The sequence below is a fragment of the Malus sylvestris genome, chromosome 5 (genome assembly GCF_916048215.2).
Source record: "Malus sylvestris chromosome 5, drMalSylv7.2, whole genome shotgun sequence".
Lineage (NCBI taxonomy): Eukaryota > Viridiplantae > Streptophyta > Magnoliopsida > Rosales > Rosaceae > Malus > Malus sylvestris.
The window spans coordinates 35,658,851-35,679,469 of NC_062264.1; the positions used below are offsets into that span (position 1 = coordinate 35,658,851).

General features: G+C 38.5%; 2 protein-coding genes across 2 annotated transcripts; one reads left to right on the plus strand and one right to left on the minus strand.

Annotated features, from left to right (window-relative positions):
- The first annotated feature begins 1,993 nt into the window (after positions 1-1,993).
- LOC126624572 (peroxisomal 2,4-dienoyl-CoA reductase [(3E)-enoyl-CoA-producing]-like) lies at positions 1,994-5,418 on the plus strand. The gene is made up of 5 exons (XM_050293635.1): positions 1,994-2,289; positions 3,346-3,505; positions 4,072-4,241; positions 4,318-4,540; positions 4,998-5,418. The coding sequence occupies exons 1-5, from the start codon at positions 2,104-2,106 to the stop codon at positions 5,150-5,152; spliced, it is 894 nt and encodes a 297-aa protein (XP_050149592.1). The 5' UTR covers positions 1,994-2,103; the 3' UTR covers positions 5,153-5,418.
- Positions 5,345-12,898, minus strand: LOC126624571 (ATP-dependent zinc metalloprotease FTSH 12, chloroplastic). The gene is made up of 19 exons (XM_050293634.1): positions 12,356-12,898; positions 11,498-11,682; positions 11,086-11,312; positions 10,494-10,771; positions 10,282-10,359; positions 9,959-10,201; positions 9,736-9,876; positions 9,455-9,622; positions 9,061-9,173; positions 8,759-8,975; positions 8,576-8,647; positions 7,962-8,081; positions 7,747-7,863; positions 7,482-7,658; positions 6,831-6,950; positions 6,644-6,718; positions 6,392-6,499; positions 6,169-6,249; positions 5,345-5,963 (listed from the first exon to the last, which is right to left on the minus strand). Exons 1-19 carry the CDS (start codon positions 12,767-12,769, stop codon positions 5,886-5,888), a joined length of 3,012 nt encoding a protein of 1,003 aa, XP_050149591.1. The 5' UTR covers positions 12,770-12,898; the 3' UTR covers positions 5,345-5,885.
- Positions 12,899-20,619: the final 7,721 nt, after the last annotated feature.

Genomic DNA, 20,619 nt, shown 5'->3' on the forward strand with positions numbered 1-20,619 from the left:
TTCTCCTTTCTTTTCTTGAGTTTTTTAAATTTTACAAATGATGTGGTATAAAAATATGGTATGAATAACATTACTCTTTGAGTTTTAACTCATATTTGCGCCAAAGTTGGAGCAAGTTGGAATAAGTTTAAAACCTAAAATTTGAGTTTTATCTCAAGAGTTGGAGTAGGTCTTAAGACCATCTTCAATGGTGGGCTAAAACCTAAAATTTCTCTTCCCCCCAAAATCCACTCCAACCCGACCTAAAATTAACCTAAAACCTAAAACCCAAATTGAGGGCAAATACTAGCCCAATTTTAGGCCACAAAGCAAAATGGGCCCTACCAATTGAGATTGAAACCGAGGCTGTGAAGCCCACTACCCACTCCCTACTCGCCTACATGTTTCATGCGCTAGGCTTTCTCAAAACCCATCATCCAGCATCTTTATCTTTGCAACACGCCTCGCCTTGAAAACCTGCACGTTCAAGGTATAATGCATAAGCAAACATTTCCGAAACCGAAAATGGACGTTGAAGGCTAGTTTTTCGACAAGTTTTACTTAGCCCATAGCTGGTGTATGTATTTAAATCGTTTCTTTCAACTGAAAAACGCAGTACCTTGGTAATATCAGCAAGTGCCTCCTTCTCCTTGCATTCAAATTCCTCCATTTGCTTCCCTACAACTTCTTCTATTTTCCTGACGAGGTTTACCTCTTTCTGCAAAAGCCAATCTCCCTTCTTAACAAAAACAAAAGCAGCAGAAATAAAACAGTAAACTGTAGTAATGGTCCTTCAACTTTAAATCAATTAGAGCAATGATCTATCAACTAAAAATTCATTACCATTGGTCCCTCAACTCATCAAAACGTGCAGCTATAGTCCTTCAACTAAAAATTCATTATCATTCATTATCATTGTCCCTCAATTCATCAAAACGTGCAGCTATAGTCCCTCAACTAAATATTCATTAACAATTGTCCCTCAATTTTAATTCAACTAAAGAAATGGTCCCTCAACTTTAACCAAATTAGAGAAATTGTCCCTCAACTTCAACCCAATTGTAGCAATGGTCATTCCAATATAACTCATTTTGACAAAATTCTAACAACGTTGACAAAAATGACTATACCTACACGTTTTGATGAATTAATGAACCAATAGTAATAAATTTTTAGTTAAGATATCATTGCTACAATTTCCTCGAAAGAAAAACATCTTCCTCCCAGTTCTCAATAATTGGAATTTTTACCTTTGAGTTGGGGGTGCGACCGGAACAACGCCGCTTGGCTGCTAATAATTAGCGCCAAAATTAAAATAAGTTAAAATAATGAAAACTAATTATTTAATAGCATTCATCTTGCCACCTAAATTTCGTGTTCAAATCTCCATTTTTATAATTTAAATGTAGATTATGTATTGCTTTTCAAAAAAAGCAAAGAAAACAAATTGATAGGAAGGATAAAAAGGAGCTACTTCCACAATTTCACATAACAAGCGAAGTATTAAATTTAATAGTTTAAGCTATTTTATGCTTTATTATACGGGCCTCTATTAATTACTTTTAGAAGGCAATCAAACCATATATTAATCTGTTGTTAATTTTTTGCCGACACAAACTCTACAACTAAAGTAATCAGTCCTTAAAGATTTAGAATAAACGGATTAGCTTGTGTCAAATCGAAATTAGACGCAGCCTAATTATTTTTTGTAAGTAAGTTTTATAATTTTTTTCAAAAGAGATATTTTTTTTGTTTTCACATGGCATATTTCTATTAGATAAGTGATTTATTTTTTTAATACGGGTCAAACATTTAATTAGCTAGAAGATGGTACTAAGATTATAAATTGGTTACGAGAGAATCTTTTCTTGCGCATATAGTTAGAAACTTAAACATAATAGTTGTTTAAATTGTTAATATTTTATAAATTTAGGCAGTAATGTGAAAATTTTAAATAAATAATGTGGTTATGAAAGTGACAAAATTTGTAATTAGCTCAATAAAATATAACCATTTTTATTTTGCACCACAAACTGTACACATTGATCAGCATTCATCAGGCAAGTCTGTAGGAAAACAAGAGCTCCAGAGAAGCGAGAGAGAGAGAGAGAGAGAGAGAGAGAGATGGAGTCGCCGTTCAAGGCTGATGCGGTCAAAGGGAAGGTGACTCTTATAACCGGAGGCGGGTCAGGAATCGGGTTCGAAATATCGACCCAATTCGGCAAGCATGGAGCATCGATTGCCATCATGGGCCGCCGGAAGCAAGTGCTGGACTCTGCCGTCTCCGAGCTTCGCTCTCTTGGAATTCAGGTACCTTCTCTTTTTTCAAGCTCTTTTCTTTTCTGAGGTCTGTTTGGTTGCTAGGAAAATTGAGGGAAATGGAATTTGATATGATTATGTTTGTTTTCGTTTTGATCAGTGAACTATTTTGGCAGTTGGGTGATGAGAAAAGTTAGGAACTATGCATTATCTTATGCTTTAATTCCCTAGCTGGGGCTTTTTTTTCTTTTGTTGGCGTCTCTGTTTTACTGAATTGTGGCCTTGTTTGGTTGCTGAGAAAATGAGGGAAATGAAATGGAATTTCTTTTCCAGAAAAGGATAATAATAATTGTGATTCTTCTTGGTTGATTGAAAAAGCGGGAGCATTTCGGAATTTCATTGCGGATTTTCATTTATACTTTGTATGCGCATCTGGGTTTACTTTACCGGTCACTATCTCAACTAAAATGGGGTTATCGGGTGCCAGTAAATTACGATTGTTGAATTATGAATGCGTCGGTGGCCTTATTTTCATTGGATTGTTGACTTGTCGTATACTTTGGAGTTGAAAGGGTGTGTGCTTGTTTTAGTTACAAGCAATATAGTGTGAATTGAAAGGTCAGCAATTTAACGAAAAGCAGAACCTGTGTTCACTTTGGGCAAAAAAAGGAATGGTGGTTCTGTTGGTAGAGCAATTTAGGGCTGCATAATTGCTTTATGATCCTAAATATGAGATGAAAAGTCGAATAGTCAGCAACACAAGGAGTAGGTTCTAGAGTTTACTTGGCGGGCTTGAGATCGGTGTGGTTGTGGTCTCATTCGCTGGCATCAAATGGCTCAAATTCCAATTCTTGGAGTAGTGATTTAGTATTAGTCCATAAGTTCATTTCATATCGGATTTCATTAATTTACTATGGTTGCACCAACTTGTTCAGCAGTGTTAAATTCCATTATCCAGTAAGCCTCCTGAGGCATGTCTTGGCTGCTTTCAGGCATTTGTCTATATGACACTGATTTACTTGTGGCTTGCAAACATAATATGTGATTTGGAATTCGTTGGTTATACAGGTCAAGATTTATTTATTTCATATTTTTCTTTTGTTTCAGGCTGTTGGTTTTGTGGGGGATGTTCGTAAACAGGAAGATGCAAAACGAGTGGTGGAATCAACTTTCCAGCATTTTGGTAGGCTTGACATACTTGTGAATGCCGCAGCTGGCAATTTTCTTGCATCAGCAGAGGACCTGTCCCCTAATGGATTTCGAACAGGTTGAATGTTGTAACAATTTTTATCATATGTTTGCACATATGAATTTGTTCTAACACATGGTTATTGTTGTTATTTTGTTCATATTGGTATCAAATTAAATTCTTCTTATAAATGAGTGGGCTCAAACTTTTTTAGCCAATTATTGAGCACTAGTTTTGGTGAAAATGTAAGTGCGAGGTTTGCTCTAGCTTGGGACCTTAACGTTTTAAGTTTAACATGAAACTTTTGTAAATTTCGAAGATTTTAGGTTAACAGATAAAAGGATAAATAGAGACATGCTTGAAATCAAAAGAAAGCAAGAATGGGTGCATTCATAAACTTATTTCCCATTTTACGTTCTTAGGACTTAACCCAGCAATCTCAGCCTTTGAACTGAATTGAAATTGGAGAAAGGTAATAACAAATAAATGAGATACGTTATTAGGCCAATAGTTGACTTTCTAAGGTGAATTCAAAGTTGCAGTACATATTGAGGTCTCTCACTAGATTATCCTTGTCCTTTACGTATTTATAGGTGCTTTGAGATTTTGGCCAAAAAACCATTGATTTCATCTGTTTCTTGCAGTTATGGATATTGATGCTGTTGGCACATTCACAATGTGCTACGAAGTACTCAAGTATCTTAAAAAAGGAGGTCCTGGAAGGGGCTCATCTGGTGGTGGAACAATATTGAACATCAGTGCTACTTTACATTATACAGCTGCTTGGTATCAAGTCCATGTATCAGCCGCCAAGGTTTGTTTGATAGGTTTTCAGTGATCATGTCTTCTTTTAGTGATAAACGTGGTTTAAAATGTTCCCGTTTCAACAGGCAGCTGTTGATGCCACTATGAGAAACTTGGCACTGGAGTGGGGAACTGACTACGACATTAGGGTCAATGGAATAGCACCGGGTCCCATTGGTGATACGCCTGGCATGAGTAAACTTGCACCAACAGGGATAAATAGCAAAGCTAGAGATTACATGCCTTTGTATAAACTAGGGGACAAATGGGATATTGCTATGGCCGCTCTCTACCTTACTTCAGATGCAGGTTGGATAACCTCTGCTTGTGCCATTTAATATCATCATTTTTGTATAGCAACATGTGATTAACAATTGCATAACTGTAAACTTTCGTGCCCAAACCAGTTAAGAAACAGTATGAAATACTGTTGATTATCAAAGTGCAAGAGTCCATCCTTGTTCCATATGTATCTGGTTTCAGGACTATTTATGCACATTGTCTTCTGATGCTTCAGCTTTTCAGTGTCATCCGGTCCTATTATCCTTTGAGTAGAATAAAGCATTCATTCTTAAGCTTTAGTCAGTGAAATACTAGAAAATGAAACCAACAAAACATTGAATTGGTCATGATGCTCATGTCTACGGGTTTTGCTAGCCTTTTCTCTTTTTACGTCATTCATTTCCCCCATCTATCATTGGAAACTTATTTATCGATTTATTTTCTGAAAGGATTGGAAACTTATTTATCATTGTAAATTTTGCAGGTAAATTCATCAATGGAACTGTCATTGTAGTTGATGGGGGACTTTGGCTGAGCCGGCCTCGCCATCTGCCAAAAGCAGCAGTGAAACAGCTTTCCCGATCAGTAGAAAAGAGATCTAGAGATGCACCAGTAGGGGTTCCGAGCAGCAAGTTGTAAGGCATAGGATAAGTACATGGCTATTTTTGCGGTTATTACCTTCAACGCTCATGAAACTTAATTCGCTACGTATAAGTATTCCAAGAAAGGAATTTATTTCCATGAATTGTTAATCATTTTCATGTACTTGGATCGTTGAGGAATTTGGCACCAACAGATTGCGGATCTTAATTCTTGATATATTCATCGGTGTACGAGAAAATTTAGGGACTATTTCATATATAATTTAGGCTCATAGCATTACAAAATAAATTTTGGTTATGTCATTCTGAGTTCGCAGTCTTACAAAAATTGATATTATACTTGAGCAGGAAAAGAACAATCAAATACAAAATTGACATGAAGCGCCAACTGAGCTTAGTTCTGTTTTTCTTCGATAATCTCCAACCGATCCTCATTTCGAAACACGACACCCTTCTTTTACATGCTGACTGCCCACAGCTTGCTTAGCGATCCTCAAGGATTGCCAGTGACAGGTTATGGTTGTCGGATTAGGTAACAACATCCAAGGCTCGGTAGATTACAGGTTTGAAGAGCTTCAACAAAGTCGGCTTTCAGGCAAAATGTCATCTTGATATGCAACATGCGACCGGTCATGTCCGCTGGAAATTGACTTGACCACAAGCTAAGGTTGATTCAAGAAAACACTCCAACAGATTCGTGGACATCCCGGCTGCTTCTTGTTTTCAAGATTACCATGCACCTGCATTGAGCTGATGATCTCGGCAATATTTTAACATCTATGCAGTGGTGCAGGATATATGTCCAGTGGTTTATACCGCAACTGATCGTTGTGTGGCAACGGACCATCCTAAAAATATAACCAAATAATAACACATGTAAGTTGGAATTCATTTCAAGAAACCGGTCTTCATAAAAGTGCTTTGAAGGGAGGAAGAAGAGCAACACCGAGAAACAGATATCATAACAAAAGAATTCATCTAAAACCATCTATAAATTTAAAAGTTGAAACGGATATCAAACAATTCGACACTAGCAACTACTGAAATCAATACCTTTTCCAAGTCTATTTGAAACGGCTTCACAAAATCCTCAAACATCACAGGAGAAAGATCCTTAATTTTCTCTTCAACCTCCTATAAATTGGAACGCGAGATTGTGAGAAGACATATCTAACAAGTTTGGTGCAAGAATTTCATAAGATCAGTAAGTAATTTAATTGTTATCAAATCAACATTACGGTGTTCACAATTAAGAGAAATGTGTTCTATAACGTACCAAACCAGTAATCCTCGACTTTTCTAATAGTTCCTTTATAATCATGTCCAATATGTGCCTATTGTTTCTCAAACCATTCATTGCGAGTTCTTCTGTTTCTTCAATGTACTGCAACGAATACCAAACACACACCGAAAGCAGTTTTCAACGAAATACATGAGGCCATTCACATTTGATAGGACCACTAACATTCAGTAGTATCCTTTTTAGATAGCTTTAGAAATGATAAAAATGAGAAGCAAATTAAATTACCCTTGTCAATTCTCGGGTAAATAGCTCAGACACTTCAAGCGTCATATTGGCCGGAATCACATGGGGGTCATCCCACTAACATCGTGAACAAAGATAAGAAGAATTAGTTGATCAAGATTATCAGATACATAAAGCATTTTTTCCTTCCTTCATATGGATATTTGCGAGTTTGGAGAAATAAGAGTACCCTGTATCTGATCAACTCGCCATCTGGACTATCTGGTCGATCCACAAGTCCAACTCTCTTGGTTAAAGATGTAAGCCCCAACCTTGAATTTTGAGGGCTGATTACCATCTCTCGAGCAATCTGAAGACAAGACTTAAATGAGGAAAGGGATAATACTAAATTGTGTATTAACTACTGCTAAATGTAGCAAAACATTCGTGAAAGTATTCGGAAGAAAACATGTTTAAGACAAATCTCATGAAAAACTCATCTTGCCTATGAGGCATTGACGCATTGTGCAATTAAGCAAGGAATGCTATTCTGTTCATCAAAAGGTATACAGCATGTAAAGAGACAAGCTGTGTTTGACAGTACTTCCAAGAGGATTACTTGAATGCATATCCCTTTTATTCATTTACGCCTTGAAAAACTACGGTTCACTGGTCAATGACTTTGCTTTGCTAAATTTAAAGAGGGAAAGGGAGAAAAGGAAATGAGCTAATTGCACTTTCAATGCCTTAAATACATGTACACGCCTCAGGTACATGATAAACTTTAAAGCAAAGAATGCTAAATGACATTTGATTCATATAACTTTGTGCAAATTGCACTTTATATCTCTTGCAGAGAAGTAATTCCATAAATTTATATCACGAAAGTAATTGTCATTACCTTTGTTATCTTCTCCAAATCATCTCTTCCTCCATCAGTTATGTCATCACCAAACACAACACGCTCAGCACAACGCCCACCATGAGCTACCACCATTTGCATCATCATATAGCCAAAGGTCGTATAACCTTGGTCTACCATATCTTCTCGGGGGAAAAACACAGATATTGCAGTTTCCTGTTCATGTTGCAAATAAACCTTGTCAAAGAGCCACTCCAACAGAATTTCAATAGCATACGATTTTTATTAATACCAGAATTTGTACCTTTCCACCAGGCAGAAGCTGAGAAAATGCATGCCAATCAAATTGAGGAAACAGATGAGCCAACACTATGTGACCAGCTTCATGAACAGCTAGCAGTTTCTTCTTTTCCGAAGACACCTATGATATAATTTTATAAAACTCAGTGACCAAATGAACATTATACAGCACTTGTCACTGCCGAGGAAACCGCTAAAGAACAATCAACGCAGACATACACTTTGTTCGCATTTTTGCTGCTCTTCTTCAGTAAGAAGTACACCCATACCCTCAAGCAATTGTTTATCTAACACATCAACAATGTCTTCCTGGTAGATCCTCGAACGCCCTTTCCTCACCTGAAAAATGAAGGGTAGAAAACAGCATGCAAATAAACTAGAGAGAGCTGTACAGATACACTAGCTTGCAAATATGCATGAGAAGCTTTCTTTTCAAAATAATAAATAAATATTTTACTCAAAAGCATACTCATAATCTATTCAAAACTTAAATATCATATGAAACATCAGTTAAATCATTTTTTATTTAGATTCCAGTAAACACTCACACCACTTCACCAAATATAACTATTCACCAAGAACAGTCATGAAAAAAGTCACCATCATCACACTAGATTTGTTGTATTCTCACTGATACCTTGATAATACAACAGTACATGTATAGGTACCGATTAATAAACCTGGTTCACACCTTGGAGCAACCAATGCCACTATAATTACCAGTTCAACTTCCTCACCATCAATATCTCGCACAACTCCTATTTCAAGGGAACAGTAATACAAACAAAAAGTTTACTTAAGCTAAATTTTCGGTGTTTGTATGTTTTACTTACTGACATGATTGCTGCTTCATTGACAAGATTCCGAATATCTGCCCCAGAAAAACCAACAGTGCGGAAAACAAGCTGAAGTGGAAGAAAAAGGAAGCCCAAAACCAAATCAGATTGTCATCCATACTATATAAACAGCCACCAATTACCAAAATAAATAGCACCAGACCTAGAGATCACACTTACTTTTCCAAAGTCTACATCTTCTGCAAGTTGCTTTCCAGCACTGTGCACACCAAAAATTTGCACTCGTTGCTTTGCATCAGGCAAACCAATATACAGTCGACGGTCAATACGCCCAGGTCGAACAAATTCAAGGTCTAACTCATCTGGCCTATTCGTAGCACAGATGAATATCACAGCTTGTCTAAGAGAGAACCGATCAACACCAGTTTTTTCCTTCCTAGACATGAACACATACTGAACATTAAAATTCATTATACAAGGAAAATGAGAAGAATGTAGCTTTGTTCAATTAATATACTTACTCCCCATCAAGCTGTGCAATCAAAGCCTCAAATGTTGCTCTCCTTCGAGGATCCAATCTTGCATGCCTTCCGGCAATAGCATCTATTTCATCCACAAATACAAAAGAAGGAGCCTGAACAAAGGATAGTAAATTACAATGTTTTGTATTAGTGTGCTCAGAGAAAATAAAAGCACAATATCCAGACTGCAAAACCTCCATAATGTTTTGCATTAGTGTTTTCAGTGAAAATTAAACATTAATTTCATCATCTGTGTCAGCACAATTGCTCCAAAACATTATGATTCACAGATTTGTGACAAACACAAATACTTTGTGAATGATCTCCTAAAATAAATGTCATTGTGCTAATCTGTGATATTACATCTGTAAATTAGAAAGAGAAGGATGCTTACATTTCTCCTTGCGATCGAAAACATCTCATTAATTCTTGCAGCACCACTTTTTTCACTATCTGTGAACTCAGCACCCGAAGCAAAAACAAATGGCATTCCACTTTCCTTGGCTAATGTCCTCGCAAAAAGTGTTTTGCCAGTTCCAGGAGGTCCAGAGAGAAGAACACCCTGTTAGGAATGATCATCAACGAACTTTTTACTTTCTATTGTAAGATTTGCAAAATTTCAGGCAAAAGTCCAGCATAGCTTTCTTTATCTTTCATGAAACAAACTTGACTTACCCGGACAAACTTGACTTCTCTTTCATAGTATTGCATTGGATTTCCCATATAAACCATCAGCTCGTCAAGAAGATCCCAAACATCACCTCCTAACACAACTTCCTTGGACATTGATTTTGTTTCCCCCACATCTCCAACAGGCTGAAGCAGTATAAGGTGCATTGAGAACTCAATAATCCAGATAATAAGAAGATAAAACGAGACAAAATATTTGGAAATTTACCAGGATAAAATTTTCCGCATAAGCCATGTCAAAAAGTTGATTATACTTTTTGTAAAGGAAACGCTTAGAAGTGATGTGCAGAAGCATCACAGACTCGCGTATAAGCCAGAGAATAAGTATCCCAGGCACCAATGCAATTAGAACTTTCATAAAGTAGTGGATCTGGCGCTTTTGAAGAAGATCAACTTCAACTCCAGAACTTGAGATAATCTCAAACAAGTAAGGGTCTAGGGGGATATCAACCTACCATAAAAGGACAAACACTAAGCCTTCATAAGTCTAGATAAATGAGGGTGGCTATGAAAAAAATATGGTAAACTTACAACATATTCTAATGGAAAACCCTCTTTCATGGTAACATATATCCTTTTTAGGTCCTCAGTAAATACAATAGCAGCTACCTGTCCAAAAGGAATACAGCATCAGAAACTGCCTACCTAACCCTTGGCTCACAATGTTGGAAAAAATTCCTTGAGATATCTATTAAAAAGGAGAGAAAAATAAATAACTAAACCCGGTTAGAGCAAATTGTTACCTCAGAGCAATCAAGCTTCTGAAGAAAGTACGTATATGGAAGTCTAGGACGATATAGCCACCATCTTTTAGCTATCCATAATGCCCTGGTTCCCTGTGTCTCTGTTACCTTTTCCACCACATCTTTGCGAAGACTGTTTTCAACCTCTTTCATGTCAAATTCAACTACATACTTAGATTTTGCAGAGTCCAACTGCTCAGCTAACTTTTCCTTCTGAAGGACCACATTCCATTTTTGAAGTCTTTCACGCCATGTTCCACTATCTTCTTGAACTTGCCCTGCAAAGCAAACACCAAAAAGAATTAGCCAGAGTCCAATACCACTATCATAACTAATGTTACATGATACTTAACAATAACAATCAGTTAGTTGCAGTTATGTTTGTAATCTCTAGAATTCAGTGTGGACTGACGGTACACATACACCCAGACATCAAATCACACAATTCTTGAGTTCAGAGTTGCTCACTTAAAGGGGTTTCAGACCAAATAATCAATGAAGATAAAACATTTTTTAAACCAAATTTTCTGTGCTAAATTTGTAATGAACACCAACTCAAAATACTTTAAATAAATGCCAAACAGACACTGACCAGAAATTCCCAAGTCTTCCTCCAGTTCCTTCTTCTCCTCTGGATTTAATTTCACATCACTGTCAATAATTTGTTTCACATTGTCCTGAGGCGGCTGTGGATCATCATCCCATGCATCCTCTCCAACATAAGAACTATCATGAACAAGTGTTCCATCAGGTCCTTCAACAAACTTCTTCATCTTCAAGCCTTTGGGTGTCATCTTCCTCCACATGCCTTTCTTAAACCTACAGAGTAACAGAGGGCCGTGATTATTGAAAGCAGAAAGGATCCCTTTAAGCGTCTTTATCTTTATTCCTCGTTCTCCGTTGATTTTGTTTATGACCTATCTATGTCATGTCTTAATCTTTAAATCATAAATGTGATGTATTCAACATGAACTAAAGGCTAGATACACACTAAAATAACTTACCTTCTAACATTGATTGGAGATGGTTCAGGAATCACTGCCTCCATATAAGCCTCTGTCAACTCTTTTCTTTGACGATTTTGTAGAGGAGCTCGAATTGCTATATATATTCTTTGACAAGAAACTAAGGTAATAAAAACATAGAAAATCAAAGCAGCAACTCTTTTAGATTCCCATGTCTTGAGATCCTGAAAATAACAAATGAAGAGACCATACCATTATGTATTAAAAATAAAAGAATTTGACTGCATCATTACAAAAGTTTATCAAGAGATGGTGCGTTAGCAACTTATAAATATTAAGTATCACCCTTTTTCTGGTGAAATAAGTATCACTTTTTCAACAATATAAAAATGATAAAAACTACCTAAGCTATAGAATCGCCGTTTTCTGCCTTCCTAATTATTTCAATCGCTTGTAACATTATTGAAATATTTTGATCATCCATTCATCCTTTAGCATCTATGTATTTTCTATTCACACGTGAGCAGGACAGTTTGGGACTATCTTATAAAATCCACTTGATTGAAAGTTACGGAAACTTTCTACATTAAATTATCTGCTGTTTTCAAACAAGAGGCATTCTATTGTATACTTCGCACTCCACAAACTATTTCAAAAGGATCGACTTTCGTGCCATATGAATGTCATTGTGTATGTGCTTGAAGAGTTACAAGTGTTGATACAAATGCTAACATTTTCCACTGAATTGAAATTAATAATCTCTATTCACCTAATTCAAAGTAACATTCAGTACCCGCCGCTACTTAATCAAAACAAAAAACTCAACTTTGCAGCTTATTAACTGTTCTACTTTCTCTGCAACCAAACAGAAATTAAAATTGAATCTAATTGTCTTACCTTCCAACGTTCCCACCGATTCCAGCTGACGAACTCCGGCAGCAACTCAGTCCTAAACCGCTCCAACTCAGTCCCACCCTTCTTTAACCCGTCCCCAATTCGCCCAACAAACTCACCTACCGTCACATTAGCTTCCTTCAAATCAAACCCAGTTTCCTTCTTCACTGACTCACCAAAATCTGACCAAAACCGCTCCGAACCGCGGCGTATGGACCGAGTCAGACTCTGCCAAGAAAACCCATCAGGCCCATTTGAATTTACAGACGCCATAACTCGAAAGGTTGGTTTTTGCCGGGAAATTTTGGGTCTGTGCTTTGTGGGCAGGTTGAAAAGAAGGGGTCTTGGAGATGTGTGACTGAATGGGGTCGAAGAAACGAGAAGTGGGTTCGATTTGAATGTGATTTGAAGGTCCATCTTTTGGTGGAGAATAGGGAATTACAGAGATTGCATAGAGAAAGAACTTGAATTTGTGGGAGCTCGTCTGCTTTCAGTTTTTAAGTAGTAGAAGTTGAACAGAGCAGTGACTGCTCCAGTTTTTTAGAGGTTTTGGGGTTTATCCGGTAGAGCAAGTCCACCCTAAAAAAACAAAAAAAAAAAGTATGTTTAATCAACTCAGTTAACAGTGATAAACCCTATAAATAGTAACTTGGTCAAATACTTCTCCATCCCTAAAAATACATTGGCACAAACGATCTTCACTCCTACAAAATGCGCTGGCATCCAGCCTATTTATTAAAATATTATTAATTTTTTTATAAATAATAAATTTTATTTAAATTTAGTTTTAATTTCATATATAATTTTTAACCAATCTCGTCACGCCACATGTCACTATCTATTTAGTGAATTTATGTAATTTTATTTTGTGTATTTTGTTAAGTTTATTTTGTGAGTTTAATTTTATTTTGTGTATTTTGTTAAGTTTATTTTGTGAGTTTATGTAATTTTATTTAGTGTGTTTTAGTTTATTTTGTGAGTTTTTGTAAGTTTATTTTGTGAGTTGGAGTGTTTAAATAAAGTACTAAAAATATTAAAGTACTAGAAATAACATCTATTACTAAAAGTAAATAAGAAATTATTTAAAGTGCTACAAATAAATAAGAAATTACCAGAAGCAATCAAGATAGCGTTTTTCCAACAATATCTTTGATGAGCTTCCACGTAGCCATTTTTTTCACACAAAAAGTATATAAAAGCTTTGGTAGAAAGTGTGGAAAATATTGAAATGTGGTGTAAGGATGAGGATGATGGTTAGGTATTTATAGAAAAAAAAATTAAAAATTTAAAAAAAAAATTAAAAATTTTAAAAAAAAAATTGTATTTTTTATTATTTAATTAATATGGACCGTTGAATTTGAAAAAGATTCAAATCCAATAGCCCATATGTTGACACATGGCCAACGGTCATAATTCTGATCGTTGTGCCTTTTTAAAAAAAAAAATTGGGGGGAAAAACATGGACCGTTGATCTCTGGATCGGACAGGCCATATCACGCCATGTTACTAATTGTTGGATTTTAAATTCAAATTTTTTTTACCGTTGGAAATCCAACGGCCCATAACGAGCCATGTGGCCTCCCCTTTAACTACGTGAGTGCGCATGCACATGCGAGCCCCGCCCACTTTTTCTTGTTGGGGACGCGCCTCTACTCGTTTGTGTTTTACACGCGCCTGATTAAAAAAAAAATTCAATGGCCCTTGATGTCAGGCTGACGCAAGCTTGACATCTGATGGGCCATCCCATAGCTCAGCACATTTTGGGCTGGCCTGGAAACTGGCTTGGGCCGTCAGCTGGCCTATTGGAGTGGACTAGAGTGAATCGGCTGGTTGTCGGGCCAAAAAGGGTGCTGAAGTCGGCCTAAGCCCTCCCGCTACACTTGCTCTTATGCTTTATGTTCTAAAACCTTTGAACAAAGGTCCACCCTTCAAGAGAGAAAATGAACACCTAGGATAAAAAATAAAAAAATTGGATTACGACTTAAATTTACCAAGATTGATATAAATGATTTCCCGACACCCAAAAGGGTCTGCTCTCCAATGCGAGAGGTTAAACTAATTGCTCTCCGGTGCGAGAGGGTAAACCAATTCCCCGACACCCAAAAGGGTCTGCTCTCCAGTGCGAGAAGTTAAACTAATTGCTCTCCAGTGCGAGAGGTTAAACTAATTGCTCTCCGGTGCGAGAGGGTAAACCAATTCCCCGACACCCAAAAGGGCCTGCTCTCCAGTGCGAGAAGTTAAACTAATTGCTCTCCAGTGCGAGAGGGTAAACCAATTCCCCGACACCCATATGGGTAAGCTCTCCAGTGCGAGATGATAAACTAATTGATCTTCAGTGGGAAATGGTAAACTAATTTCCCGACACCCACCTGGGTAAGCTGTATAATGCGAAAATGTCACATAGCTTAAGAGATCGAATGCTTGAAGATCAACTAGGCAACAACCACTTTTGCACTTAATAGTTCGCTTATCAAACACTTCGTCTTCGGCAGCTCCGATATTGACAGCTCTATCCTTGACTGCTCCATCCATGGCAGCAAAGAAATCAAACTCAAGCAGTTTCCTCATTATGGGCAAACAGCCCAGACGTGGCAGCCCAAATCGTTGCCCATGCCACGCCACTTCCTCGGCCTATGCCGAGCCAACCTTTGGCTTCAATCAAGCCAAGCAGTGCAAGCAATGACCCATGTCAACCACTTCCTAGGCCCATGCCAAACTGAATCCTGGCCTTTGCCAGCCGACGTGCCGCATCACCTCGACGACTGCCCCGTGGCAGCACCACCCAAGAAGAAGACAAGAAGAATTAAGTTTTTCTTGCATCGGTGTGCCCTAGAGAAAACGAAGAAAGCAACGAAAGACGATCATTTGCACGGGCAAGGAGTAGAAGATTGCTAAATGAGGGGGAACAAATATCCTCTAAGCTCTCTCTCTTGTAGGGTAGAATAAATCGCTCTCCAAAGTTGATTTAATAACCCACTTAAGGTGGACTTAAATAAGATTTGAGAGATATTTATTTCCCTTTCTTATAAAGATCTAATTTCATATTAAAAAGGGAATCTACATCAAAACAAGAAGCAGTCCTAAGTTTCCTAAAGCAAGAAGATCTCTACACATGCTGCCCTTTCTTACGAGCAGCCCAGTAGGTGTGGGGGCATTTGTGGAGCCAAAAATAATCACAAGGCGACACGTGGATTTTTAGGTAAAGATGACAAATTTACCCTCGAGGCACAACTAGTCTCCTACACGTGAGCAGTGGAAAATCATCCATCAACCAAATCAGGAGTACCCAAAATAGGTAACAATTCAAAACCTATTTCATTCCATATATTTTTTACCTCATTTTTTCCTTATTCAATTAGCCATTTATTTCAAACATTCCATAACCTTCAAAAACATTTCATAACATCCCTTTTTATTATGATTAATCAGCCAATTAATATATTTATACCTAATCAATATATTAAAGGCTAATTACATCACCAAATTAAGCCCAAAAATTACCCTAAAGGCCAGTTATCCCTTCTCTAAAGGGAGCCGGCCATTTCCTTTTTTTTTTCACCATAATTTTCCTTTTTTGTGACATTGATTAGCCAATTATACAAAAACTCCCAAAAACATTTCTTTAATTAGTCAATTAATATATTTATTTCTAATTAATATATTAATGGACTACTTAAATCCACAAATGGCACCCAAATTTGATCCAAAGGTTGGCCATATCCTATATATACCACCCATTTTTCTCACAAAAGATGATTCCAATCCTTTTGCAAAAAATCCTAAATACTCTAAACATTCTCTCTAAAATTCTAACTTTAGCATCGGAGGTTCTTCGGCCAAAGCCCCCCATTCATCGTGGGCGCGTGAGGCTTTTGACTTTAACCTAAGGTGCTATTTGTTTTGTAGGTGCAAAATCGTCCAAGATTGAGGAAAAGAAAATTTGCAACCATAAATTGGTGCTTTCATTGAGAGTTGAGATTCACACTCGTAGAATACTCTCACGCAAAAAGGTTTTTTTCTCTATTTTCTCTACTTTCTCTATTTTCTAGTCCACTTGTATTTTTCGTACGTTCTTATTATTAGAATTTTTTATTTGCCAAGATTCTTTGATAAAACGTAAAAGAGAAATACAATGGCTAGAAATTTAGAAAATTCCACAAGTGAAAATTCCAATATTCAAGAAATGGGACCGTGACGATCCATGAGACTAAACGTGATCTTTGGGGGAGCAGCACTACCACCACAAGGCTCCACCATGGCAACCACCGCGATGACCACCATGGTAATCACCTGCGGCGAGGTCCATGGCTTCACCACTACGGCCCAAGCCGTGCTATCCAAGGCTCATGCCACCAAAGCCACGGCCCGAGCCATGTTACTCCATACCCAACGCGAGCCCAATGCGTTGCCAATTTGAGCCCAAGCCTCGCATTCGCGAGCATCACGCGCTGAGCAGCCCATTCTAGTGACCCAGCCTGTTCTCGCCGAGCAGTCCACTCTCATAGCCCTGCTCCCACGACCCAGCTTGCTCTTGCCGAGCAGCCTACTCTTATGACCCAGCCTGCTCCTGTAATCCAGCATGTTCTTACAGCCCTGCCTGCTCCCGCAACCCTACCTCTCATGGTTTCCCAAGCAGCTCAAGTTGGCTCGAGAATATCTCAACTATCCGAAGCAACCATCAAGCCGGGGGCATTTTCACCATATTTCACTGTGGATTTGACATTTCCCAATTCAAATCTCGCGCCCGGAGCCTACTGCACTTCCATTGCTCAAGGAAACACATTTATTCCAAGCTCTTCCAATCCAAATGGCGAACAACATTTGTCTCGACAAGTCATAGAGTTGACGAGCGCCTTTGCACAACAGACAACCTTGGTGAATCAACTCTTGTAACATGCCCTAGATGAGGTGTCCCTAAGTAGAACAAGGGCAGATGAACCTCTTCACTAGCGTCCCGGCAAGCAGCCTATCAACCAGTCACGATCTGAACGTTCTGGCAATTTACGTTCTCGCCTAGGTCCTTGGGATAATGTATACTCTCGTCTTAACGCGTAGAGGAGCGTGCATTCCCAATCAAGCCCATGGACGAGCATACGTTCACGATTGAGGTCGCACTCCGATTATCAACATAGATAACCTTCTAGGCGAAATGTTCATTCACAACTAGGCTCACAAGGAGCATTCTCCATCTCAAATCGAAGTAGGCAGCACGACAGACAGAAAGAAGCAGTCACTCAATCCGACTCAAGTTTAACCGGCAGCCTGCAAACGGCCCGTTCGCGTGTCAGATACATGCCACATATACCACAGCTGCGACATGGAGGGGTCGAGCATAGAGAATAGCGGCCCAAATCCATAGGTCACGACCGGGGGCAGTCGAAAATTTCATTGCCCCAGCAAAGACAAATTCAAGAAGAATTTGATAGGCTCCTAACTGAACGACTGCGTAATTTCCAATGAAATGAGGCTGCTAACGATGCGCTTCGACAAGACATAACCAACATAAGCATGTCACCATTCATGAATGAGATCGAGTGGATAGATCCACCTCGTGGGTTCACTATGCCTCACTTCATTCCGTACAAGGGAGACGAAGATCCAAATCGACATCTTAAGTATTACCGCAGTATCATGATCCTCTACAGGAACAACGATGCGCTTATGTGCAAAATTTTTACCACAATTCTACAAGGCGAAGCTTAAGACTGGTTTCACACTCGACTGCCGCAGTCAATCCGGAGTTTTAACAAATTTTCCTTTGTTTTCACTAAGGAGTATTCATCTAACCGCTCAATCAAAATGACATCCGACCATCTCTTCAACATCGTAAAATACCCTCAGGACACAATTCACAACTATGTCAAGAGGTTCAAAGTAGAGAAGGCCAAGATTGTTGGCTGCAACGAAGACATAGCAACGACAACATTCAGTAATGGGCTTCCCACCGAACATCCTTTATTCAAAAAATTGATCATAGGAGAAGAATTGACCCTAGCAGCTTCGTATGCTTTGGCAAAAAAGCATGCATTATAGGACGAGGCCAAGCAGTCTAACAAACACGAGTCGGAAAAGAAGCACATGGAACGTTCCCCGACCAGAGAAGACTCAACGCTTGAAACATTCACCAAGTTCACAGTTCCAATCATCCAAATTCTCCGCAAGCTCAAGAATGAACCTTGGTTCGAACTGCCGCCACCCATGAAAGGCGATCTTACCAGGCTGGATCATACAAAATATTACGCATTCCATCAAAGACCAGGCCACACTACCAATGGTTGCCTGAAGTGGAAGCAGTACCTTGAGAAGTTGACAAATGAGGGCCAATGCGACGAGTATCTTCACATGTCAACAAAACGGCCTACACAAGCAGGGGAAGTTCCCATCACCTCCTGAACCACATTTGGATTTTTTCCAAATAAGTTCGAAGACTCAAGCAGCTCGACGAACAAAGCTTCACAAGTCAAAGAATATCCAGTTTGTTATGCAGTTTCTACCTTCCAGCACAGTTGATTTATTTCTTTATTCTCAATGAAGATTCAAGAAGTTATTCATAAATCTGGCTCAACTGCTGTCCACAACAACTGCTCAAAACCCTTTCTGGGTCTACTCTCTAGTGCGAGAGGATAAACTAATTGCTCTCTAGTGCGAGAGGGTAAACCAATTCCCTGACACCCATATGGGTAAGCTCTCCAGTGCGAAATGATAAACTAATTGATCTCCAGTGGGAGAGGGTAAACCAATTCCTCGACACCCATATGGGTAAGCTCTCCAGTGCGAAATGATAAACTAATTGCTCTCTAGTGCGAGAGGGTAAACTAATTTCCCAACACCTACCTAGGTAAGCTTTCTAATACGAGAATGTCACATAGTTTAAGAGATCGAATGCTTGAAGATCAACTAGGCAACAACCACTTTTGCACTTAATAGTTCGTTTATCAAACACTTCATCTTCGGCAGCTCCGATCTTGACAACTTTATCCTTGACTGCTCCATCTACGGCAGCAAAGAAATCAAACTCAAGCAGTTTCCTCATTTTGGGCAAGCAGCCTAGACATGGCAGCCCAAACCGTTGCCCATGCCACGCCACTTCCTCGGCCCATGCCGAGCCAACCTTTGGCTTCAATCAAGCCGAGCAGTGCAAGCAATGACCCTTGTCAACCACTTCCTAGGCCCATGCCAAACTGAATCCTGGCCCTTGCCAGCCGACGTGCCGCATCACCTCGACGACTGCCCCGTGGCAGCACCACCCAAGAAGAAGACAAGAAGAATTAAGTTTTTCTTGCATCGGTGTGGCCCAGAGAAGACAAAGAAAGCAACAAAAGACAATCATTTGCACGGGCAAGAAGTAGAAGATTGCTAGAGGAGGGGGAACAAATATCCTCTAAGCTCTCTCTCTTGTAGGGTAGAATAAATCACTCTCCAAAGTTGATTTAATAACCCATTTAAGGTGGACTTAAATAAGCTTTGAGAGAAATTTATTTCCCTTTCCTAGAAAGATATAATTTCATATTAAAAAGGGAATCTACATCAAAACAAGAAGCAGTCCTAAGTTTCCTAGAGCAAGAAGATCTTTACACCTGCTGCCCTTTCTTACGAGCATCCCTGTAGGTGTGGGGGCATTTGTGGAGCCAAAAATAATCACAAGGCGGCACGTGGATTTTTGGGTAAAGATGACAAATTTACCCTCGAGGCACAACTGGTCTCCTACACGTGAGCAATGGAGAATCATCCATCAACCAAATCAGGAGTACCCAGAATAGGTAACAATTCAAAATCTATTTCATTCCATATATATTTTTACCTCATTTTTTCCTTATTCAATTAGCCATTTATTTCAAACATTCCATAACCTTCAAAAACATTTCATAACATCCCTTTTTATTATGATTAATCAGCCAATTAATATATTTATACCTAATCAATATATTAAAGGCTAATTACATCACCAAACTAAGCCCAAAAATTACCCTAAAGGCCGGTTATCCCTTCTCCAAAGGGAGCCGGCCATTTCCTGCTTTTTTCCACCATAATTTTCCTTTTTTGTGACATTGATTAGCCAAGTACACAAAAACTCCCAAAAACATTTCTTTAATTAGTCAATTAATATATTTATTTCTAATTAATATATTAATGGACTAATTAAATCCACAAATGACACCCAAATTTGATCCAAAGGCTGGCCATATCCTATATATACCACCCATTTTTCTCACAAAAGATGATTCCAATCCTCTTGCAAAAAAACCTAAATACTCTAAACATTCTTT